Here is a 24,497-nt window from a genome sequence, read left to right as displayed (position 1 = left end):
ACCAGCATGTGTTAATGGTGATTTCTGAGGTTTGTACTGAAAGCAGGGGAATCTCAATATGAGGACTCCCAGGCCTCAGTGGTTCGGTTTACTACCTGTCCCACCCCCTGTATTGTCACAGTCTGAAATGTATAAATTATCAGTCTGTCTTGGGAATGACTAAGTTGCAGTCACTTGAGAAAGCTCCCCAGTTCAAAAGTGTTAGATGTGAAGTGTCTACTTTTGTCAGGCTGGTGTCACACGGATATGGTTCCTTTTGTTTAATATTCTACAGCCTTGGGCTGTAGAAGGCAGAGTCATTTTCAAAAGGGAAAACGTGGTGAAAGAAAACCCTTTACGTTAGCCTCAAGCACTTGCAAGTTCGTGAGGATTTTGCGTAACTTGCATGTACTTGGGAACCATTTTGTCTGATTTTATGACAGAATTTCCCCCCCAAAGAACAAAACCTGGGAGAATTTGTAAGTTGTTAACAGAATGGTCTGGAGAGGGTATTCTACTTCCTGAATTTTTAATGGGTAGGAAGCCATCTGCTTCTCCATATGGAAGTGTTATCCTCCCCTGCGTGAAGCCAGCACAGTTAGAAATCAGAGCCACAGGGGGAGGCAGCCTTCTTGCTCCTCACTGCTTGACCTTTTATAGAATTAATACAGCTCTTACTTTATTTAGAGTTCAGATTTCCTATTGTTACAGCTAAGGCCACCTAACTCAGAGAATGAGCACTGAGCGCCTGAAGAAAGATTTTCAAGTGGATAGATGTTCAAGTTTTATTTCAGTAAACTGGTGTATTAAGGTAGTAAGCTGCCTCTTCTTTTAATTTAGAATATTTTCATTGTGTTTTATTAAGTGAAGCATAACAAATGCTAGAAATATTTTCCTTACTTTTCAAAAAGTGATCCCCCCGAAACCTCGTAGCTATTCGTTCTCCCTCTTCCTTGGGGTTTTATTTATTTATTTAATTTATTTATTTTATTTTTTGTTTTTCCTTGGGATGTTAAAAAGTGGTTTTCCTCTTGTGTGTGCTTTCTGTTTGTTTGGCTTTAGACATAAGCGACTACTCCGTGGACGACGACTGCTTAGTGAAGCTGCTGAAGGGCTGTTGCCTGAAGAACCTACAGCGGCCCCTGCAGGCCGAACTGTACTTCAATCACGTCATCCAAAGGTACAGCCAAACTGGGAGGCCGAGCGGCGTGCAGATTGCGGTTTCCAGGGAATTGCTGGGAGGGAGTGACGTGCTCGCCCGCTGCGAGTGTTCGCTTACCGGGAAGAGAATCCAGTAGTGCTCTCTTTGTCCTTTGAGAGCAGACTTGGAGCCTAAGTAGAACGTGGCTTTATGCATTTCTACGTGGGGTCGAAGGGGAACACTAAGTTCCATGAAAACTAAACCCTAGCTTAGGCGAGAATGTCAGAGGACTGGTGAGGACTGGTGTCCTTACAAAGAGGAAAGGGACCACCATGTCTTTTTCCCAAATAAGTAATCTACAGTTTTTAGTAAACATGTTAAAGAAGTAGCCATTGATAAAAAAAAAAATAATTAAAAATAAAGTATCCGTTGAATTCAATTTTACTGGTGTTTCTGGAAGGATCAAAAGGATGACCCATTTGAGCTATGTGTCGAATCTACAGTGAATTGTTTGCTCATGTGTTTTGTAATTTTGGATCGTGAGCTCCCCTTCAGTGGGGTTTTATCTCGAGACACCTATGAGGCTAGGATGGAAGAAGAGTCTCTAAAGTGATTTTGATTTTATTTCTGCCAGGTGCCCCCAAAACTTTTTCAGCCCAGGCCCACTTTCATGTTAATGTCATTGCCTAGAGGTTCTTGGATCCTTTGGGCCATGTAAACTTGAATTGCAAATTCATGTGAGGACAAGCCTACTGTTTATTAATTTCCCATGGAATGTGTTTTTTCCTTCCAACCTGGATGCAGGCCGAGGTGCCAAGTGCCCTTGGCTTCCTCCTATGCCAGGGAGTGGGTTTTTCTAATCTGCCCTTTCTCTGATGGAGAATGGCCCCAGCTTTATATAGAGGTCTCAGGCTCTGCTCTTCTGTGGACTCAAGGCCTCATCTGCGTGGACACTGAGATATAAAGCCCTGGTTGATTAAGGCCAAAACAGATCCCAGGACTACTTTGACATCATCCACACACTTAGAGTCTGGCTTTGTTTTGTTTTCAGTTTGAGAGTTTTTCTTATGTTCTTATGAGCTTAGTTATGCATTTGGAAGGGCATTACTTATATATATATTTTTTATTGCTTCTTGATGTTTTATGGTCAGATTTCATAATATTGCTGAAAACAGAAGTGTCGACCACTTATTTATTGACTTTTTTTTTAGCCTTATAGGACTTAACAATATAAGGTAATACAGTGTTTTTATTTCATAGCCTTGTGCTCGCTTCGGCAGCACATATACTAAAATATTTCTTAGCCTTATAAGACTTAACAATATAAAGTAATACAGTGTTCTTATTTCTAAATGGAGTCATTTCCTGAACACATTCATTTTTTAGGAGGATGACTTTGTCCTTTCCAGGGTTAATCTTTGAAGATCTGCATGCATTCATCTTCCTAAGGGTCATAAACAATGCTCAGTACTGGATTTAGATCAAAGAATAAAATAAAAGATGAATATATTCAAAACAAACTATTTATTGCCATCGTTTATTAGATTCCTTGATTGTATAATGACAGTTCTCTCTGGTAATAGGCTTAGTGCTGCACCTGTTTTCTGAGGAATGGGGAAAGTACATACATTGAAAAAGAATGATTTGTTTCTTGTTCTGTTAAGACTTAATCGCTTTTCTTTCACTCTTTTAGTGAAAAGCTACTGAAGTATGATCACTATCTAGTGCCATTTACTCTGTTTGAGTTGGCCTTTTTGTACAAAAGCCAAGGGGAAATTGACAAGGCCATAAAGACCCTAGAAACTGCAAGGTAAGTGACGATGGCAGCTTTTCCTGCTTGCTATGGAGTCAGGAACATCCACAGTAGTGTAACCACAGCAGAAATATTATATACTTAGAAGTTAAAACATGAATGAAAAATTAGTGATAATGTTATGCTCATGACTTTTGCTGTAGTTGTGCTATTTCCAGCCTTTTTAATGCCTGGCCCTGTGACTGTTTACAAGTGTTGTGATTGTGGGCATCTCTATGCCAGACTTCTAACCTATTCTCTTCTGGATTGGGGTTGGCAGATGTTTTCCGTAAAGGGCCAGATAGTAAGTATATTTGGTTTTACAGTATAAGGTCCCATTGCAACTTCTAATTGTATTGCAGCAGCCACAGAAGACAGCTTGTAAATAAATGGGTATATCTGGATTTGGCCATTATTTGGGTCACAGTCTGCTGACCCTTGGTGTCTTCAACCATATCTCTCGTTTCCCTGAAGAGCCGCTGATTGGAAGAAGCCCTCTGGATCTTTCCCTGGCTCTCTTTTCTTTCTGTCTACTGTGGTAATTTCAAAGCATTTTCATTTCTGCTAGACAATGGCTCTCAGACTTGTGATCACGGCTCACTTAAAACCCTGTGGTCTGTTTGCCTTGAATACTTCTTACAGGGAGAAAGAATGACATAATAGCTTTAAGCCATAAATAGCTTAGTGATTCATTGGTTTGTTTATTTACTCAAATTCAGCGAGTATTCACTGAGCACTTATTATGTGCCAGACTCTAGTAAAGGCTCTAGACAGACATCTGTACATAAACAGGCAACATTTCCTCTTGCTTAGTTAGAGGGAAATGTTGAATAAGCCAACAAGTAGGAAAGCCAGCAATGGTATATGCTTTGCTGAGATTTATAGTACGATACAGAGTCCCTGGGTATTACCTTAAATTGAGTTGAGTCTGGAAGATTTCCTTGAAGAGATGATATTGTAGTTGAGATTTGCATATTTAAAGCCAGTCTTGAGAAGATCAGTCACCAAACGACTGGGCGGGGAGCATTCCTGGCTGAAGCCACAGCTAGGAAACCTATAAACTGGACGGTTGAGCCACTAGATAGTACATGATGCTCTTTACTGAAATGGGGTATGCTTAGAAGAGCAGGTTCCAGGAAAGGAGAAAACATACTTCTGTTTAGGACCATGGGATTCTGAGGTGCTCGTTGGGTGTCCATGTGGAGATGGACAAAATATACAAGCGTGGAGTTCAGTGGAAACATCAAGGCTGAATGTAGAGATTTCAAAGTCACCTGCACAGAGACAGTGATATTTAAAGCCATGATACTTGAAGTGATTCTGGGAAAATAATATAACTAGAGAGAAAGGTTCAGCACAGAGCCTTGGGATATGCCATCATTTTAGACATGAAACAATAAGATTAAGAAGAAGTGGCCAGTGAGTTAGGAAAACATGCGGGAAAGCCAAGTGAACAGAGTGTTTCAAAGAGAAGCGAGCGGTCATTTGTGAGGATGGCTGCTGAGAGGTCAAGCAAGGTGAGTCCAGAGAAGTGGCTGCTGAACCTGGCAGCATGAAGATCATCAGTGACTTTGACCTGTGAGGGGAGAAAATGGAGTCAGCTACTTCAGGCAACTTTTCAGGATGTTTTGCTGTGAATAAAGCCTAGTAATGGGAAAGAAGCTTTGGGGGCATCACGGAACCGAGAGAGGGGGCTGCTGCTGCTAATTTTTTTAAAGGGTGATACTAGGGGCACCTGGGGGACTCAGTCAGGTGGGCATCTGCCTTCGCCTCAGGTCATGATCCCGGGGTCCTGGGATGGAGCCTCGCATCGGGCTCCCTGCTCCACGGGGAGCCTGCTTCTCCCTCTCCCTCTGCTGTTCCCCCTGCTTGTGCTCTCTCTCTCTCTCTCTCTACAAATAAATAAAAATCTTTAAAAAAAAATAAAGGGTGATATCAGAGTGAGTCACTTTTAAAGCTAATTTTGTTGAGAGTGAGAATGACTCATATTTCAGCTGACATGTATGTATCTTCAAATCTAGCTATTGGAAAATTAGGGACTCTCATTATGTTGTTTGCAGTATTCATTGTTTGGACCTACTTGGTGCTACCTAAGCAATGCACAATAAGACAAATTTATAATGATGAAAATAAAAGATTGGTAATTCACTACTACAAAGGAAGACCACCAGTGATCAAAAGTCACCACTAACTCAAGCCCAGTGCTAATGAGGCCACCGTAAACAGACTTCCCAATAATTTCAAGACTTTCAGTTGTCTGCATTTTCCCTTCTTCTGTTGGAGCTTCTCAAAGTTGCCAAAATTAGTGGCCAGGCATTTAGGAAAATACCCAATTACATCCTCTGGTAACCCGTATTGTGAATAGTAACCCTTATCAAGGTTACCAGTGAGCAGCTCTTAGCCCTCTCTAAAATGAAGGGCTGTAGAAGGACAGTATTGCCATGCAGAGGAGTTACAGTTCACCCACGGGCCAAGGTGGTGTGTGAAAGCAGGAGCCCAAAGTCAAAGCCATTCCGCTGTGCCGATTCTTAACAATTCGAGCAGACAGAAGTGAACACGGATGAGCTAAGTAAACGTTTTAACTAATCTGCGGATTTCTATGGCCCCTTCTGACATTGTCCCACAACTGTTGGCCAAACGATTGATATTTGCCTGTGAGAATTGGAGTAAGTAATTTTGGTATCACCACATAATCCTGATTTCTTTGTTGTAGTTGTTTCATGAGGGTTTCAGCGTGATTTCTCTGGGGCGGGGGGCTGGTGATTGATAATGTTCACGTGAAGCTGCCTTAAAATTCCTGGTTTAGAGAAGGAAGTCAACTATTTAGGAATAGTTCACAAAATTTGTTAAACCGTCTTCATAAGCTTCTGGCTGTGTTTGTGAATGGCTTGGTCATTAAATAGGAACTTGCTACTCAAAGTATGACTTTCAAATCACTGCCAGGAAGCTTCTAGAAATAGAGAATATTGCCATCCTCCTTCGCTCACAGGATCGGAATCTACATTTTAACAAGATCTGCTGTTAATGCATATTCACGTTTGGAAGCAAATAAGGAGTGAAGATGAGAAGAAGGGGAGGTGGTGATGTTTCCCTTGGATACAAAGGGATTTTGACATTACAATTTCATTGTTATTTTCTTTAGAAACAACTACAAAGATTACTCCATGGAGTCCAGGCTACACTTCCGAATTCAGGCAGCTCTTCACCTCTGGAAAAAAACTTCCTCCGATTGATCAGAACACGAAGGATGGAGTTTCCCCTCAGTTAGCACTGACATATGCTCTAGATTAGACCTTGTATTAAAGTGGAAAAGTGATCTTGTGAATGAGAGACAAAAAACTAATTTTATTGTCAATATTTTTTATCATCTGTATGGTTTACTGTTGGTCTGCATAAATGTTTTTTTTTCTTATGAAACGATGTTCAATGTTCAGTACTGTCTAGAAAATTCTTATATTTTGCCTCTCCAAAAAGAATTTCATATTAGATTTGAATTGGAGAGTAAAGAAGTCTTTTAAAGGACTCACAGGTACAATAAAGTCTGATTAGATTATTTATTTTTTTAATGTGGAAATTTATGTTTAAGTAGCAAAGCGCTGATAAGTTGAGCCATTTTTAGATTTGTTGGTCAGAGATATTTTGTTGCCTAGTATTTAAATTTAAGAGGGGAAATAAAAATCACCTACATTCAAAATAGATTAACAATAACCTGAAGTCTCCTGAGCAAGACAGGCAGTGGGTGTGAATAGGGATAGGATAGTGTCCTTAATGGGTTGAAGGGAACTGTTTCTAGAAAAGATGGTGAAATATTAGGTTTTGGGTTTTTTTTTATTCTTCATGTAAGTTAAAGGTGGTGACATTTTTGAGTGACTATCCTTTTTTTGAATGTACTTAAATCTATTATAATAACAAAATTCAAAAAACTCTGTCTAAAGGGAAGAAAAGTCATATTTTAGAAATTATCCTCAACCTTAGCCATGAGAGTCTAAAATACATACGTTGATTATTTTTTCTATAGGAAGCAAAGTTCCTGCTGCTTTAAATGGTATGTAAAATATCAATAATTTTTATACTCATGATGTTGGTGAGTAAGATCTAATTTTCTAATCTATCTAGCACTGTGATGGTTCCTTGTAAATATCTGGACCACGCTTTGTCCTTTATCTGGGAAACACAATCAGGGCAGAATGTGGGGGAGAGCCTGGCTCTGGTACTGCTTAGCAGTCACTGAGGTGACCTTTAGGGAGCCCCCTGCTCTCTGCATCAGCATATTTTCCTCATCTGTGAAATGGAAAAAGAACAGATGAATTTTCAAGGTCTCTTTTGGTTTTATAACTGTGAGTCTGTGTATTAGGCATTTTCAGCAAACAGTGTCAAACTGTTTAACTCAAGCTGTTAGCACAAAGTGCGTGTCTTATTCTACAATCATCTCTGTCTACCCCCACTTTGCCCCCCATATGTTGGGGTTAATGACAGGATTGCATCCAGGGCGAGGAAAAATAATTCATGGATCCATAAATCAGGGTGTGGTCCTATTTCTGTTCTATTTTGAAGAGTAACTTATCATGGAAACCTCTGTAGTTTAACAGAACATCCCCAGATTGGGATCTGGAGCCCACCTGTGGTAGTTAGTAATTCCTTGACGTCGATGGAGTAAGTCCTTCATTCTTTCTGTGACTCCATTTCCCCAGGAGGGGGGGGCGCGAAAGCAACACAAGTGCTTGGTGCTCGTGGCGGCTCAATTAGATGATGCGTAGGATAGCTTTTGGTAAACTGTGAAAGTCTATATGAATATATGAGTTGCCGTAATAATTAGGGTTTTTATGCACTGATTACAATACCAACACAAAAATATTGGCTGAGTTTGTGGCCTCTGCTGTAAAATGAAGGAAGTGCAGAAATTCAAGCACCTTTAAATTTATTCATGTGTTTGTCACTGACAATAACCCAGAGTATGAATTTGCTCCTTGCTGTTCATTCCCTGCTACGTGAGTCTGTACCCGGCAGGTATTTTGGTCTTGTTTTCTTTAAGGTGCTAATTCTTGACCAATACTGAAGATACGTTTCCAGTGGAAGATGATTAATACAACTTGAGTCAGAGAACTAGCCCTTCAGAGAGCATGGTGGGAGCTCTCACTATGTGCTATTAATATGAATTACGTAGCTTTATTTTAGGTCCAGGCGAGAGGAAATAAAATGAACTGTTATTACAATATCAGCAGTGGAAATATGTTTAATAATTATTTTGTATACAACTTGAGAAATAGGTTATAAATTCCATAGAAGAGCTTTGGTAGCATTACTTTTTTAAAGTATAAATACACCCACGTTGTTTTTGTGAGAAGCTGCAGGTCAGAGCGAAAGTCAGTAAAAACTTATCTTTCTGGTATAATTTGAAAACTATATGAGCTATTGCGGTTATTTTTATTTTATTTTAACTCTGCGTTACCAAACAAATATAAAAGAAATTCCTGTATCTCATTAAAATTTGTCTTTTATTTTTTTCTTCTATTGTTTTTATTTTTACTTCCTCTTCTTCTTATTTAAGTTCAATTAACCAACATATAGAACATCATTAGCTTCAGATGTAATTCAGTAATTTATCAGTTGCATATAACACCCAGTGCTCATCACCTTAATGCCAGTCACCCAGTTACCCCATCCCCTCACCTACCTCCCCTCCAGCAACCCTCAGTTTCTTTCCCATAGTTAAGAGCCTCTCGTGGTTTGTCTCCCTCTCTGGTTTCTTCCCATTCGTTTTTCCCTCCCTTCCCCTGTGATCCTGTGTGCTGTTTCTGTCATTCCTCATGTGAGTGAAACCATATGATAATTGTCTTTCTCTGATTGTCCTGTTCTTTTTATAGTTACCTGATAATATGGATAATCTATCCATTGACTGTTTAATTGTTGTAATATCATAAACACTACAAATATTTATCTGTTTCCTGGCCTGTTCCTGATACCCTGGTGGCATGAGTTTCATGTGGCATCAGCTAATATTGCATTTTTGGAGTTACTTTGGATTCAGGGTGCTTTGTGAAGAATGAGTGCTGAAGTGACAATATTTTATCTAATGTTTGGAGGGGCATATGGGATGGGTTTGGGCTGCCAATGTGTCTGACAGTTTGTGCAATTTGTGTAGTTTTTCGTATAATTTTCTTTTCTTTTCTTTTCTTTTTAAATGGAGAGCCAGGGTTTTGATTAGTGCTGTACAAATTTTAAGACTGAAGCAGAGGTTCTGCTTTGTAGGATCAGTGACAAGAAGGGCATTATTGATAATTAATGGAAGGTTAACTACATCAGCTCCTATATGAACATATATTTGCATGTTTCTGTGCTTCTCCTGGATACAAGAAAGTCTCAGGATACATAGGAAAAGGAAGGTCATTGATTCTGTTTCCTCTCCAAGTGGGTAGAAGCTGTAGGGAGGTGAACTTCAAATTAATCAGTGTCAAGGAATATTTTTAATCACTGAAGCAATCTAACAGTATAACTGTCTCTTTGGCAAAGTGGGCAGGTTAGCAGCGCTATGTGACTGTCATTCCTACCTGGCCTGGGAACTTAGAGGTGAACTTTGAGGTCACTCTATGAGTCTTTGATAAGGGCTTCAAATCAGTGGGATGTATATACAGAAGGCTTCCCCCCTTCTGAAGACAAGTGAGCATCTTCTTTTGATGCTACTGGAAACACAGTTACGCTGTGATAGGCACTAATAGTCCCTGTGGTCATTATGGTTCTACTTCTCATCCTTCCTTCAAAGTGACTGAAAATAATAATTGAAAAGGTCTTTGTGACTAACTGGAAAAATTTTTGAATTACTCTGATTAATGCTTCCTTGACTCTTCTTTTTACATATTTCTGTTTTTCTCTTATTCTCTCCATCTTTATAAATCATAAATTCAAATGCATTTAGTTAAAATGAGTTAATGAAGACTCCAGTGATCGTTTAGATGCCCTAAGATTTTGTGATTCATAGGGCCTGGAATGGGTCTTGGGAAATGATCTCCTCCCCTCTGCCCACCCCGCCAGCCTCTGGATGGTGTTGTTTCCCCTCAGTCCTAGTCTGTCCACTATGGTGGCCACTGGCCCCATGGGACTCTTGAGCCCTTGAAATGAGGCCAGTGGCCTGTGTTGGAATGATGCCAAGTGTCAGGGAGTGCTCATTTATATGTGCTGCAGTTCTGTTTAAAGAAAAGGCCTCCCAAAAGCATGCTTCCTGGAGTTCTGGCTTTTACTTGCTGTCTACTATGATCACCCAATCACCATAGGTGTATTTTCAATTCTGGTTCAAATATGTATCTGTGAGGTTTGCTTTTTCTGAAGTTCAAGTGCCCATCATCATTTTATTCTGCAGATGATCAAGGTCATCTTTGATCCTTCTCCACTCTCCCAGAGCTCCTCAGATATTAGACTGAGACTTACTTTTAACATTATTATTTTAATCTGATTTTACAAACATTCCTCGCTTTTTCAGATGCAACAGCACAAACTATTAGAATTGTAGAATGACTCACCTTTGAGATATTAGTAGGTTTTATGATTAAAATTATATATATATATATATATATATTTTTTTTTTTTCCCCTTTAAGTAGGCTCCACACCCAGTGTGGGGCCCAACATGGGGCTTGAACTCATGACCTGAGATCAAGAGCTGAGCTGAAATCAAGAGCTGGATGCTTAATTGACTGAGCCACCTAGGCACCCCTAAAATAATATTTTCCAAGGTTAACATTATTCTGAAGAATTTGGTGTCCAATATTGAAACATTACTAATGTTTCAACATTGACAGCTATGCCAATATGACTATTTAAGGAATATTAGGCCTTAGTTACCCACTGATAATTTGGCAGATAGTTTATTTAACGTTATACATTTTAAGCCTTTTGGTGCCTATTATTAATATTTTTATTGTGTATGATATACTTAAGTGATATGTATTCATGTAATTGACATATTTTTAATCTCTGTAGACATGTCTAGATCAGATAGGTAGGTAGATAGAAAATAGCTTATAAATATGAAATGGACAATGTTTTATCCTGCTCTTTCAGAAAGAGTGGTGGATTTTCTCCAGATTGTCTCCCCTCCTGCAGACCAGTTATTTATATATTTTTCTTTATGTATTTGATTGCTTGTTTGAAACCCTGTTCCCACTTCCCATTGTTGATAGCTTTGTCTTTTTTATATCTGCTGTTAGATTTCATTACTTCAGATTGTTGAACTTGAAATGTAAGGAAGGACACATCAGAATTTATCATGAGGGAGAATACCTTCTCTGTTGAGCAGTTGCTATCTGATTTTGATGGCGTGGAAGTCCATTCCAATCTGTTTATGACTTGAAAACTGCAGAAAGAAATGTTGTAAGTACTAGTTAGTGGATTCAGAAGGCTGAGCAGGTTCTTGGCCTGATCCATCCCAAAGGGCTGGGTGGATCTAGCTTTGGTAGAAGTCTAACCCCCATTCTGTCCAGTTTATAAATGTATGAGACAGTAATACTGTAACCCGACCTTGCATGGAAAAATCCAGCAGCCGCCTCACTGTATTTAATAAAGAATGCATACAGATACCTACATCAGGTATTTAATAGGAAATCTCAAGGTACTTTGAAGTATAATGCTAAGCTTTATAAAGTAAAACTTGTATGTTAATACACCTTGTATGTTAATCCAGTAGTTCTTAGAAACACACAGTTTAAGTGATGAATGTAAGGGATGCTGGCATATCCCAGTGGGAGCTTTGGTTTTATTGCTACTTAATATTTTCGAGTAAATTTGTTTTAATTATTGGTAGTCTGTTGGACACTATTTAGGAAAAAAAAAGTTGGTCTCAGTGTAACAGAACTGATAGCCAGAGAAATTGGATACAATGAACATGTTAAAGAATATTGCTTATTATTTCAGTTTTAAAGGAATTCTGTTATTTTGAAGTGCTGGAAAGTCTTCCTCAATTTGAAGGGATGACACTCCCTGCTTGGGAAATCATACAGACATTTTAATTCATTCTTGTCTTTACTGGAACCAAGTATCCAGGTTAGTAAATGAGTTTAAACAATTTTCATTAATTATTTCACTTTTTACCTGAAATGATTTTATTCTTCATAGTAGACAGTTGCTTTCTAAACAGTGATTTGTTTTTTAAGGAAATACTTTACATGAAAAGAGAGATTACAGTAAACATAAATCTTAGGCTATTGATTTAATAGCTGAAGAAAACAGTACCATTGGGTACTTTGATTTGCAAAAGGGGAACACATGTGTTCCACTGATATGTGCTGTCCAGAAAAATGACTTCATTCTGAACCAGTGTGTCATATTCCCATGTTGTCTAAGGGGAAAATTTTATAAGTAGGTAGTTTATTATTTATTCTTTTTTTCCCTTGGCTAACTGTTGACATCCAAACACCCGAATGAATACCAGCTGAGGCATTTATATGCTAGTGTTTTAAATATTTATTTGCAAATATTCATAGAACTCTTGAATTTTTTGATGCACGTTGCTAAATCAGATGTAAAGGTAAAATATATATTTAATAAGTGAGAAGTATTATTTTATTACTGAAATTTATTTCTAAAGCAAATTTATTTTGTAGGTATTTCACTTGGGAAATTTTGCTTTGCCTTAAAACACAAACAAAATAAACCTGTCTTGTGATCTGCTTACCTAAAAACCCTTAATGTTACCTTGCCATGTAGGTGGATTTTGAAATTCTTTGAAAATCTGTATTTTTCACTTTCATTTGGATTAAACAAAAATAGTTAGAGGTCATAGACTTTGTAAATCAGTGTGTGGTTTCCTGTTGAATCATCAAAGCTACCTATATGTACTTTATAATTCAATGTTTTATTAGTAAAAACTGCCAACATTTTCTGTCCCTCTTTCTCATCTCATTACACTTGAACTTAGTTTCCTGTCTTTTCCATTCCCAGTGGTCACGGTTTTACAGAGCAAGACATTTTTAGAAATTGAAGATGTGTGAGTTTTATGTAAGATGAATGTGTTAGTAGCATCCATCTGCTGATCAAATAGGCATTGGATCTGGTACCAGAAAGTGAAATAGATTGTAACTATAAAAGCATTTTATCAATGTAAGTCAGGAAGAAAGAAGAAAACTGTGAACTTCTGATATTTTTAATATGAAAACTGTGTTCCGAGTGAGTATTTGCTTGCTGCCTTTGTGTTAATGTTATCACCTATGATTTGTAAGCTAATGCTGATATGACATCCACATTTTCAACATGAAGACAACAGTTCCTGTAGCATATTTTTAACATTAAGACATTTTTGAAAACAGATGTCATCTTAGAAGTTGTATTTTTTAAGTGCAAATAAATCATCCCAACTTGAAAGTCAACATGCTTTATTTTTCATTCTTTAGTATTACAGAATACTCTGCATTATTAGATGCATGTTTAAGTTGCCAGGTATTCTCAGAATTCTATATTCTCATATTGCTACAACTCCTTTACCTACAATGTGCAATTGAATTGTTATATATATATATTTTTTAAAGATTTTATTTATTTATTTGACAGAGAGAAACACAGCGAGAGAGGGAACAGAAGCAGGGGCAGAGGGAGAGGGAGAAGCAGGCCTCCCACAGAGCAGGGAGCCCGATGCGGGGCTCGATCCCAGGACCCTGGGATCATGACCTGAGCCGAAGGCAGACGCTTAATGGCTGAGCCACCCAGGTGCCCCGTTATATTGTTATTTAAGTAAATTCCACTTGATGAAATTAGTCTTATTATGGTTGGTCTACACCAACACAACATCTCTTTTGCTGGTTTCTAATTGTAATGTGATGGACACTTAACTTTTTGTTTCTTGGTAACACTTTTTAAAACCTTTTCAGGCAAATGTGAAGGCCTCTCTTTATGCCATGTTCTTGACTGACCATCAGGCATAAAGAGATAAATGGGATGGCACAGTTGTCTTGAGGGAAGATTACCTTCTCTTTCATCTTTTTATAATCTATTTCATAGTTTAGAGGTTTAGATTAGGTGCTAATATGTTCAGTTTAAGGAGGAATTTTTAGCATTCAGTGTAACACAGTGGAAAAAAAATTGGCTTGCTGATTTTGCAAGGTTAGTAGTGTCAGAATCAGGAGGTCTGTATTTGAGGGTGGACTTGTGATCCTGTTCCCCAGCAACTTCACTTCTCTGAACTTTGCCTAACCCCTCTGTATAATGGGGACAATTTCCCTACCTCATTCAACTGCAGGGAAGATCAAACAAGGAGATACGTAAGAACCACCAACAGGTAACCTGGCGTAAGATGCTTTCTTCTACTCCCTTGCACAAGTTAGGGTAAGCTAACATCTGTCACAAAGCAGGTGTTCCTGCCAGTGGGTGACTTTTCATGTTGTGATTCAGTAACCCAAGTTCTGTGTGGCTCTGCTGTCTTCAGTTCATGGCTGCTAAGGTCACTCTGTCCTTTTGCATCAAGCTGCCAAAGGGGGAAAAGCATGGAGGGTTGTGTGAAGGAGGTGGTGCATGTCATCTGTTCACATTCCATTGGCTAGAGCTCAGTCAACTTGCTTCACCGCATGATGAAATAGGCAGAGGATTGTAGTCTGTGTGCTCAGGTGCCCTAATTCTTTACTCATTTTTAAATTTCATTGCCTCTTTATTGTTGAGTGGTAAGATTTCTTTATTTATCCCGGATACTAGACCTTTGTCAGATACAGGCATACCTTGTTTTGTTGTGCTTCGCTTTATTGTGCTTCACAGATACTAGGTTTTTTACTAATTGAAGGTTTGTGGCAACCCTGCATTGAATAAGTCATTTTTCCAACACTATTTGCTCACTTTGTGTCTTTGTGTCACATTTTGGTAGCTCTCTCATTTCAAACTTTTTCATTATTATTGTTCGTCATGGTGACCTATAATCCGCAATCTTTATTGTTACTATTGTCATTGTTTTGGGGTGCCACCATCCCACCCATGTAAGATAACAAACTTAATAAATGTTGTGTGTGCTCTGTTAGCTCCACCTACTGGCCGTTCACATCTCTTTCCCTCTCCTCAGGCCTCCCTATTACCTGGGACACAATAATGTTGAAATGAGGCCAGTTAATAACCCTACAACAGCTTTTAGGTGTTCAAGTAAAAGGGGGAGTCACACATCTCTCACTTTAAATCAAAAGCTAGAAAACATTAAGCTTAGTGAGGAAGGCATGTCAAAAGCCGAGCTAGGCTGGAAGCTAGGCCCCTTGTGCCAAACAGCCAAATTGTGAATGCAGAGGAGAAGTTCTTGAAGGAAATTAAAAGTACAACTCCAGTGAACACACAAATGATAAAATGAAATAGCCCTACTGCTGAGATGGAGAAGGTTTCAGTGGTCTGGATAGAAGATCAAGCCAGCCACAACATTCCCTTCTGCCAAAGCCTAATCCAGAGCAAGGCCTTAACTCTCTTCAATTCTGTGAAAGCTGAGAGAGGTGAGGGAGCTGCGAAGGAAAGTTGGAAGCTGGCAGTGGTTGGTTCATGAGGTCATGAGGTTGAAGGGAAGAAGCCGTCTCCATGACATAAAAGTTCAAAATGAAGCAGCAAGTGCTGATGTAGAAACTGCAGCAGGTTCTCCAGAAGGTCTGGCTGAGATCATTCATGAAGGTGGCTCCATGAAACAATAGATTTTTCAGTATAGATGAAACAGCCTTCTATCGGAGGAAGATGCCATCTAGGACTTCCATAGCTGGATAGAAGTCAATGCCTGGCTTCAAAGTTTCAAAGGACAGACTGACTCTTTTATTAGGGCTAATGCAGCGGATGACTTTACATTGAAGCCAGTGCTCATTTACCATTCTGAAAATCCCAAGGCCCTTAAGAATTATGCTAAATCTACTCTGCCTGTGCTCTGTAAATGGAACAACAAAGTCATGAGACACATGGCAGCACATCTGTTCATAACATGGTTTGCTGAATATTGTCAGCCCACTGTTGAGACCTGCTGCTCAGAAAAAAAGATTCCTTTCAAAATATTACTGCTCGCAATGTCCACAATAGCCAAACTGTGGAAAGAGCCAAGATGTCCATCGACAGATGAATGGATAAAGAAGATGTGATATATATATATATACACAATGGAATATTATGCAGCCATCAAAAGGAATGAGATCTTGCCATTTGCAATGACGTGGATGGAACTGGAGGGTATTATGCTGAGCGAAATAAGTCAAACAGAGAAAGACATGTATCATATGACCTCACTGATATGAGGAATTCTTAATCGCAGGAAACAAACTGAGTGTTGTTGGAGTGGGGGGTGGGGTGGGAGGGATGGGGTGACTGGGTGATAGACACTGGGGAGGGTATGTGCTCTGGTAAGCGCTGTGAATTGTGCAAGACTGTTGAATCTCAGATCTGTACCTCTGAAACAAATAATGCAATATATGTTAAGAAAAAAAAGAAGAAAAGAAGAAGAAGAAGAAGAAGAAGAAGAAGAAGAAGAAGAAGAAGAAGAAGAAGAAGGAGAAGAAGAAGAAGAAGGTAGCAGGAAGGGAAGAATGAAGCGGGGGAAATTGGAGGGGAGATGAACCATGAGAGACGATGGACTCTGAAAAACAAACAGGGTTCTAGAGGGGAGGGGGGTGGGAGGATGGGTTAGCCTGGTGGTGGGTATTGAGGAGGGCACATTCTGCATGGAGCACTGGGTGTTATGCACAAACAATGAATCATGGAACACTTCATCTAAAACTAATGATGTAATGTATGGGGATTAACATAAGAATAAAAAAAATATTACTGCTCATTAACAGTCCAACTGGTCACCCAAGAGCTCTGATGGAGAGGTACAGTGGGATTCATGTTGTTTTGTGTCCGCTAATATAGCATCCACTCTGCAGCCTAGAGGTCAAGGAGTCATTTTGACTTTCAAATCTTACTGTGTAAGAGATACATTTTATAAAAAGGTTGTAGGTGCCATAGATAGTGATTTCTCTGATGGGTCTGGGAAAGTAAATTGAAAACTTAGGAAGGAGTTACCATTCTAAATGCCATTAAGAGCATTTGTGATTCATGGAAAGAGATCAAAATGTCAACGTGAGCAAGAGTTTGGAAGAAGTGGATTCCAACTCTCACGGATGAATTTGAGGGGCTCAAGATTTCAGAGGAGGGAGTAACTGCAGATACGGTAGAAATAGCAAGGGAACTTGAATAATTAGAAGTGGGGCCTGAAGATGTGACTGAATTGATGAATTTTTATGATAATCTTTTTAAGAGAGAGGTGGGGGGCACTGGAGGGGCAGAGGGGGAGGGAGAGAGAGAATCTTTTTTTTTTTTTTAAAGATTTTATTTATTTATTTGACAGAGAGAGACACAGCAAGAGAGGGAACACAAGCAGAGGGAGTGGGAGAGAGGGAAGCAGGCTTCCCTCTGAGCAGTGAGCCCGATATGGGGCTCGATCCCAGGACCCTGGGATTATGACCTGAGCCGAAGGCAGACACTTAATGACTGAGCCACCTAGGCGCCCCAAGAGAGAGAATCTTAAGCAGCCTCCACGCCCAGCATGTGAGCCTGATGCAGGGCTCGATCTCACAACCCTGAGATCATGACCTGAGCTGAAGTTAAGAGTCGGAGGCTTAACTGACTGAGCCATCCAAGTGCCCCTAAGGATAAAATTTTAATGGCTGAGGAGCTGCTTCCTATGGCTGAGCAAAGAAAGTGGTTTCTTGAGATGGAATCTACTTCTGGTGAAGATGCTGTGAAGATTGTTAAAATGACAAGAAAGGACTTAGAATATTGCATGAACTTGGTGAGGCGCAGCAAGGTTTGAGAGGATTGTCTCCAATTTTGAAAGAAGTTCTACTGTGACTAAAATGCTATCAAACAGCATTGCGGGGCATCTGGGTGGCTCAGTTAAGTGTCTGCCTTCAGCTCAGGTCATGATCCCAGGGTCCTGGGATGGAGCCCCACATCGGGCTCCCTGCTCGGTGGGGAGCCTGCTTCTCCCTCTACCTCTTCCTTCTGCTCCCCAGCTTGTGCGTGCACTCACTCGCTCTCTTCTCTCTCTCTGTCAAATAAATAAAACCTTAAAAAAAAACAAAAAAAAAAACAGATCGCATGCTACAGAGAGATTGTTCATGAAAGGAAGAGTCAATCCATGAGGTAAACTTCATTGTTGTCTTATTTGAAGAAACTGCCACAGCCTCCCCAGCCGTCAGCAACCATCACTCTGATCAGTCAGCCGGCATCAACGTTGAGGCAAGACCCTCCACTAGCAAAAAGATTACAACTCTGAAAGCTCAGAGGATGGTTAGCATTTTTCAGCAATCAAGTATTTTTTAATTAAGGTATGTACATTGCGTTTTTTAGACATAATGCTATTGCACACATAATAGATAAAAGTACTTTTATATGCCCTGGGAACCAAAAAATTCATTTGACTGCCTTATTGCAGTGGTCTGGAACTGAATCTGCAAGATCTGCAAAGTCTGCCCGTATATGATTTACAAGTATTTTCTCCCATTCTAGGAGTTGTCTTTCATTTTTTTGATATTGTCTTTGACACACATCTGAGGTGCAGTTTATCTTTTTTTTTTTTTTTTTTTGGCTGCTTGTGATTTTGGTGTCCTATCTAAGAAACCATTGCCTAACTCAAGGTCATACAGACTTACTCCTATGTGTTCTTCTGGGCGTTTTATAATTGTAACTCTTACATTTAGGTCTTTGATCCATTTTGAGTTGATTTTTGTGTATGATGTGAAGTCGAGGTTCACCTTCATTCTTTTGTGTGTGAGCATCCAGTGATCCCCTCACCATTTGTTCAAAAGCACACTGGCTTTTATAGCTTTCACCCAGATCGTTCACATTCATCATTTCCATTCATGTTCTGTTGTTCTAAGCATGTCATGTGGTTACGCCCAGCTTCAAGGGGACAGGGAAGTACATTTCTACCACATGTGTCCATAGTTTTAAATTTACATGTTACATTTCCAGCCACATGCGATGACTGGCTTTTTCAGTGTAAGTTCCAAGTCTTTGTGAGGGGAAGAAGAGTTATTGGTCTGGCTTGGGAGAGGTTCTGACTCTCCCCTCAGATAACTGTGACCAGGGGAACAGGCTCATTTGGAACAAACGGGGCTGCTGAAAGTTTATCCCTATTGACTGATGAGTGGGATCCTTAAGGGGAAGGGATCATGATGAAGTTAGACTTCCTTGACTTTGTCTATCTCAAATATTGTCTGTGAGTTTGAATCTAATCCCAGTTTAGGTTATTTGAAAACTGATCTACAAGAATCTGTTCCCCGATTGTACTTTTTTTTGGCAAATAATTTATTGAGTTCCTGCTATTCCCTTTAGTCACTGTTCCAGGCACTTGGGGAATATTAGTGAATAAAACAGATTTCTGCCTTCATGGAGATTATATTCTAGTGCGATGAGGCAAACAAACAGTAAATGTGATAACTAAGTTATATATTATGGGGGTTGACAATTTAAAGCCTACAGGCCCACTGTCTATTTTTGTAAATAAATAGTTACTAGAACATGGCCGCGCCCGTTCATGTAGGTATTACCTGTGGTGGCTTTGCCACCACAATGGCAGACTTCAGTAGAGATGTCCCTTGACTTACAATAGGATTACACCCAATAAACCCATTTTAAGTGGAAAATACCCTAAGTCAAAAATGCATTTAATACACCTAACCTGCCAAACATCATAGCTTAGCCTAGCCCACCTTAAACATGCTAGGGACACTTGCATTAGCCTACAGTTGGACAGAATCATCTAACGCAAAGCCCGTTTTATAATACAATATTGAACATCTCATGTAATGCATACTGAAAACAGAAAACAGAACGGCTGTATGGGTACCAACGGTTGTGAGTTATTGGTTGTTGACCCGCCTGATCACGTGGCTGGCTGGGAGCTGCGGCTCACTGTCACTTCCCAGCATCACAGGAGAGTAGGATCCTGCATTATCACTAGCCTGGGGAGAGATCAAAATTCAAAATTCCAAGTACAGTTTGTAATGAAGGCGCATCGCTTTCGCACCATTGTGAACTAAAAAAATTGTAAATCGAACTGTCGTTAGGTTGAGGACCATCTGTAGTTGCAAGAGAGACCTTTGATTCCCACAGACTTAAAATATTTATTATCTGGCCTTCAAGAAAATGTTCGCTGACCCCTCTATATAGTATGTAGAAGGTGATATGTGCAGTGAAGAAAAGAAAAAAAAAATAGAGCCAAGTAAAGGGAACTGGGAATGTTGAGGAAGGAAGGAGGCTCAGTTGCAACTTGAAATGAGATGGTTAGAGCCGGCCCCATTGAGAAGGTGAAATTAGAACAAAGACTTGGCAAAGAGGAAGGAGCTAACTAGGTATTTGGTGGAAGGGTATTTCAGGCAGAAAACAAAAGCAGTGGAAAGGCTTTAAGAAAGGGGTGTGTCAAATTCACTCAGAGAACAGTGAGCAGACAGTGTGGCTGAGCCGAAGTGAGTGAGGGGATGACAGTAGAAGATGGGTCGGGTGGGTGTCCAGGACTGTGTAGAGGCTGAGATTTTCCTCTATTTTGCAAGCTAACAAATTTAGCCGGCACAGTGTTGTGGATTCTGGCAGAAGGCATGAGACTCCTGAGTCAGAGAACAAAACCCTTATTATTCATGGCACAACAAGAAGCATGACAGCAGCATATTTCCATCAGTTCCCCTTGCCTCCAAGTCCCAGGGAGGTAATGTGAGGTCCCCAGTTGGAGGTGACATACCTGAGTCTCTTACAATGGACTGCAAGCAAACCTGCCTACCCTTTGCGTGGAGGGAGACATGATCTTTGTCACACTGAGGAGCAAGCAAACTGCTCTCAGCTCTGGGAGGAGATGATATATTTTCCAAAGCTGCTTGCTATCCAAACATTTTTGAAAAGATTGTCTGGAACAAAGTGTTTCTTCTTGCAAGATATGCAGAAAAGCAAGAGACCCATGGGGAATTGTCTCCTACTGGTAGGTTTATAAGGTACCTTCATGAGGAAATGAGGCCATTTAAAGAACTTTGGCTTTTATCCTGACTGAAATGAGGGGCCACTGCAGGGTTTTTGGCAAAGGACTGCTGTGAGCTGACTTACGATTTGAAAAGATTACTCTGGCTGCCATTTTGAGAATAGGGTGAGGTGGATAAGGGCAGAAACAGAGAGACGGGGGGTCATTGCAGTGATGCAGACAAGAGGTAGTGGTGGCTCAGCCGCAACAACTTCTTTTTTTTTTAAAGATTTTATTTATTTGACAGAGAGAGAGAGACAGCGAGAGCAGGAACACAAGCAGGGGGAGTGGGAGAGGGAGAAGCAGGCTTCCCGCTGAGCAAGGAGCCCGATGTGGGGTTCAATCCCAGGACCCTGGGATCATGACCCGAGCAGAAGGCAGATGCTTAACGACTGAGCCATCCAGGCGCCCCAGCCACAGCAACTTCTTGCAAAGCAAGGGAAACAAAAGCAAAAATGAACTATTGGGACTTCATCAGGATAAAAAACTTTTGCACAGCAAAGGAAACAATCAACGAAACTAAAAGGCAACCTACGGAATGGGGGAAGATATTCACAAATGACATCAGATAAAGGCCTAGTATCCAAAATCTGTAAAGAACTTATCAAACTCAACACCCAAAAACCAAAAAATCCAGTCAAGAAATGGACAGAAGACATGAACAGACATTTCTCCAAAGGAGACATACAAATGACTAACAGACACATGAAAAAATGTTCACCATTACATGGCATCAGGGAAATACAAATCAAAACCACCTCACACCAGTCAGAATGGCTAAAATTAACAACTCAGGAAACAACAGATGTTGACAAGGATGCGGAGAAAGGGGAACCCTTTTGCACTGTTGGTGGGAATGCAAGCTGATGCAGCCACTCTGGAAAACAGTATGGAGGTTCCTCAAAAAATTAAAAATAGAGCTGCTCTATGACCCAGTAATTGCCCTACTAGGTATTTATCCAAAGGATACAAACATAGTCATTTGAAGGGGCACCTGCACCCCAGTGTTTATAGCAGCAATGTCCATAATAGCCAAACTATGGAAAGAGCCCAGATGTCCATTGACAGATGAATGGATAAAGAAGATGTGGTGTGTATACACACACACACACACACACACACACACACACTGGAATATTACTCAGCCATCAATAAGAATGAAATCTTATCATTTGCAATGACATGGATGGAACTAGAGGGTATTATGCTAAGCAAAATAAGTCAGTCATAGAAAGACACCATATGATTTCACTCATGGGGAATTTAAGAAACAAAACTGATGAACATAGGGGAAGCGAGGGAAAAATAAAATAAGATGAAAACAGGGGCGCCTGGGTGGTTCAGTCATTAAGCGTCTGCCTTCGGCTCAGGTCATGATCCCGGGGTCCTGTGATCGAGCCCCGCATCAGGCTCCCTGCTTGGAGGGAAGCCTGCTTCTCCCTCTCCCGCTCCCCCTGCTTGTGTTCCCTCTCTCGCTGTGTCTCTCTCTGTCAAATAAATAAATAAAATCTTAAAAAAAAAATAAGATGAAAACAGAGAGGGAAGCAAACCATGAGAGACTCTTAACTATGTGAAAGAAACTGAGGGTTGCTGGAGGGGAGGTGGTGGGGGGATGGGGTAACTGGGTGATGGGCATTAAGGAGGGCATGTGATGTAATGAGCACTGGGTGTTATATGCAAGTGATGAATCACTAAATTCCACCCCTGTAACTCATAATACGGTATATGTTAACTAAATTGAATTTAAATAAAAAAAAAAAAGAGGTGATGGTGGCTCAGACCAATGTGTGATGTTTTGGGTTTAGGCTTGGTCAACTGGAAGGATGTAGTTGCCTCAACCGAGATGGGGAAAGTGACAGATGAAGCAGACTTTGGGGGGGATACTCAGAAATCAGTTTTGGACGGAATGAATTTGAGATGTCTATTAGGCATCTTGATATCGAGGGGGCAGTTGGATAAGGGACTCTGGACTTTAGGGGAGAGGTTTAGGTTGAGATAGTAAATTGGGAGTTCTCGTACACAGCTGGCATTGAAAGCCATGGGACCAGAGACTTTTATAACAAGGATTCAGGGAGTGACCATGAGATTTCATCAATTATAATTTGGGGTGAATTATATGCTCTGCTCACCCTCAAAGCTAAATCGAGCCTGTTGGGGTTCAGATTCAATAAAATTTAATACAGATGAATAATATTAAGGACAAATTTAACATGAGCTCTTCCAGTAAAACAGGACTGTTATCTGGCTTTTTTGCACCTCTTAAAGGGGCAGAGTAGCATTTGAGCTTTAAAGGGGAGAAAAAAAAGCCCAGCATAAATCTGAAGTTTTAATTAAGAAAATTTGACGATGTTAAACAAGAAGCAGCTGTGAGGGGGAAGATTTGTGTGCATTTTTAGCCCCTTTTGAAAACCTCAGATTGTCTCTGGAGCAGAATGGAGCAAATTGTTGCAAATCTTGTTTTCTGAGAAACCAGTTATATCAACATTATGGCATGCCATCAGCACAGCCAGCATGCCAAAAATAACATGCAAAGAAATGACTGCAAATCTATTTAGGATTAGGCCAGTAATTATTGGGTTTGTGATCATTGCTTAGAATTGTTCCTACCCAAATATTAAATGGAAATTAAGAAGAGCTCATTCTAGCCCAGAAAGTTTCCATTTTATTTTCCTCCTTTTCTTTACTTAATGGTTCAAGTTAGTAAACTATTAATAGCTTTAAACAAAACACTTCTGTGCTGAGACTAAAAGTAGAGTCATTTTAATATTTTGCAGACTTTATATTTTTCTTCATTAAAAGAAACCGTTTTTTCTTTCCATTTTTTTTTTTGTGTCTGAAGTTATTCATAGCACTAAAGCTTCTTAAAATCCAGATTTAAAGTGTATGATCTTTTGACGTCCTGAGGCACCAAGTATTTCCTTATTTCCCTCCATTATCAAATTAATTTGGCAAAATATGTATTTGGCGAACTGTAAATGAACATGGAGAGGAGAGTGGCAAAAATGGAACCGATGTAGGGACAGAGCTAAACCCTTCACCTTTTGTCCATAAGATGGCTTCTCTGAAAAGAAATGGAATCCTTTATCCCAGGAAAGCAGTTTTTTAAGAAATGATTACAGCATAATTATTTTAACAGTAATATAATAATGTTATATACTTAGTATATGTAAGTATATTATAATAGGTATAATATATAAAGATATTAATATACATATATAATATGCTTAATATACTTATTAAACTTAAAATAATATACTTAGCATTTCTTACAAGTACTAAGAAATCTACCTTTACTTAGTATCTATTCACTTCTCCCACTGTTCCTGTATTCCCCGTTAGATACATCAGCAGACCATGTAAATATTTATAGTGCTCATTAATCTAGTAGGAAATATGTATATTCTGACATTCCAGTGCCTTGGGAGAATCTTTTTTCCTAATCTCCCTTGGGGATTTATGTATGACTTTTATCCAGTAATAACAGGACACATTCTGGACCACTTCTCGATCAGGCGATCTTCCTAAGGCCAAACTGGGCAAAGTCTGACCCCTTCTCCCTGCAAGGGACTTACTGACTAGCTGTCAGAAAGATGAATGCTTCTTTTTATTTTTTTT

The 24,497-nt window shown here is 39.7% G+C and overlaps 1 protein-coding gene across 2 annotated transcripts in view; it reads left to right on the top strand.

Annotated features, from left to right (window-relative positions):
- Positions 1 to 15,007, top strand: part of TTC39B (tetratricopeptide repeat domain 39B) — a 126,688-nt gene extending 111,681 nt beyond the window's left edge. Inside the window, exons 18-21 of one of the 2 annotated variants that reach the window (XR_010407723.1) lie at positions 1,042 to 1,159; positions 2,814 to 2,930; positions 6,055 to 11,275; positions 11,816 to 14,556. Coding sequence is in view for 1 of the 2 variants with exons in the window: in XM_064579476.1 (XP_064435546.1) it covers positions 1,042 to 1,159; positions 2,814 to 2,930; positions 6,055 to 6,145 (326 nt within the window). In the remaining variant the exon portion in view is untranslated. Of the gene's footprint in view, positions 1 to 1,041; positions 1,160 to 2,813; positions 2,931 to 6,054 lie in introns of both variants that reach the window. The other variant, XM_064579476.1, reaches the window with a different exon arrangement.
- The last annotated feature ends 9,490 nt before the right edge of the window (positions 15,008 to 24,497 follow it).

The sequence above is a fragment of the Mirounga angustirostris genome, unplaced genomic scaffold (assembly GCF_029215605.1).
Source record: "Mirounga angustirostris isolate CCGP_5_RB_7025 unplaced genomic scaffold, mMirAng1.0.hap1 SCAF_15, whole genome shotgun sequence".
In the NCBI taxonomy this organism is placed as follows: Eukaryota; Metazoa; Chordata; class Mammalia; order Carnivora; family Phocidae; genus Mirounga; species Mirounga angustirostris.
Note: the sequence above shows the minus strand (reverse complement) of the source record. Positions and strands in the feature narration are given on the sequence as shown.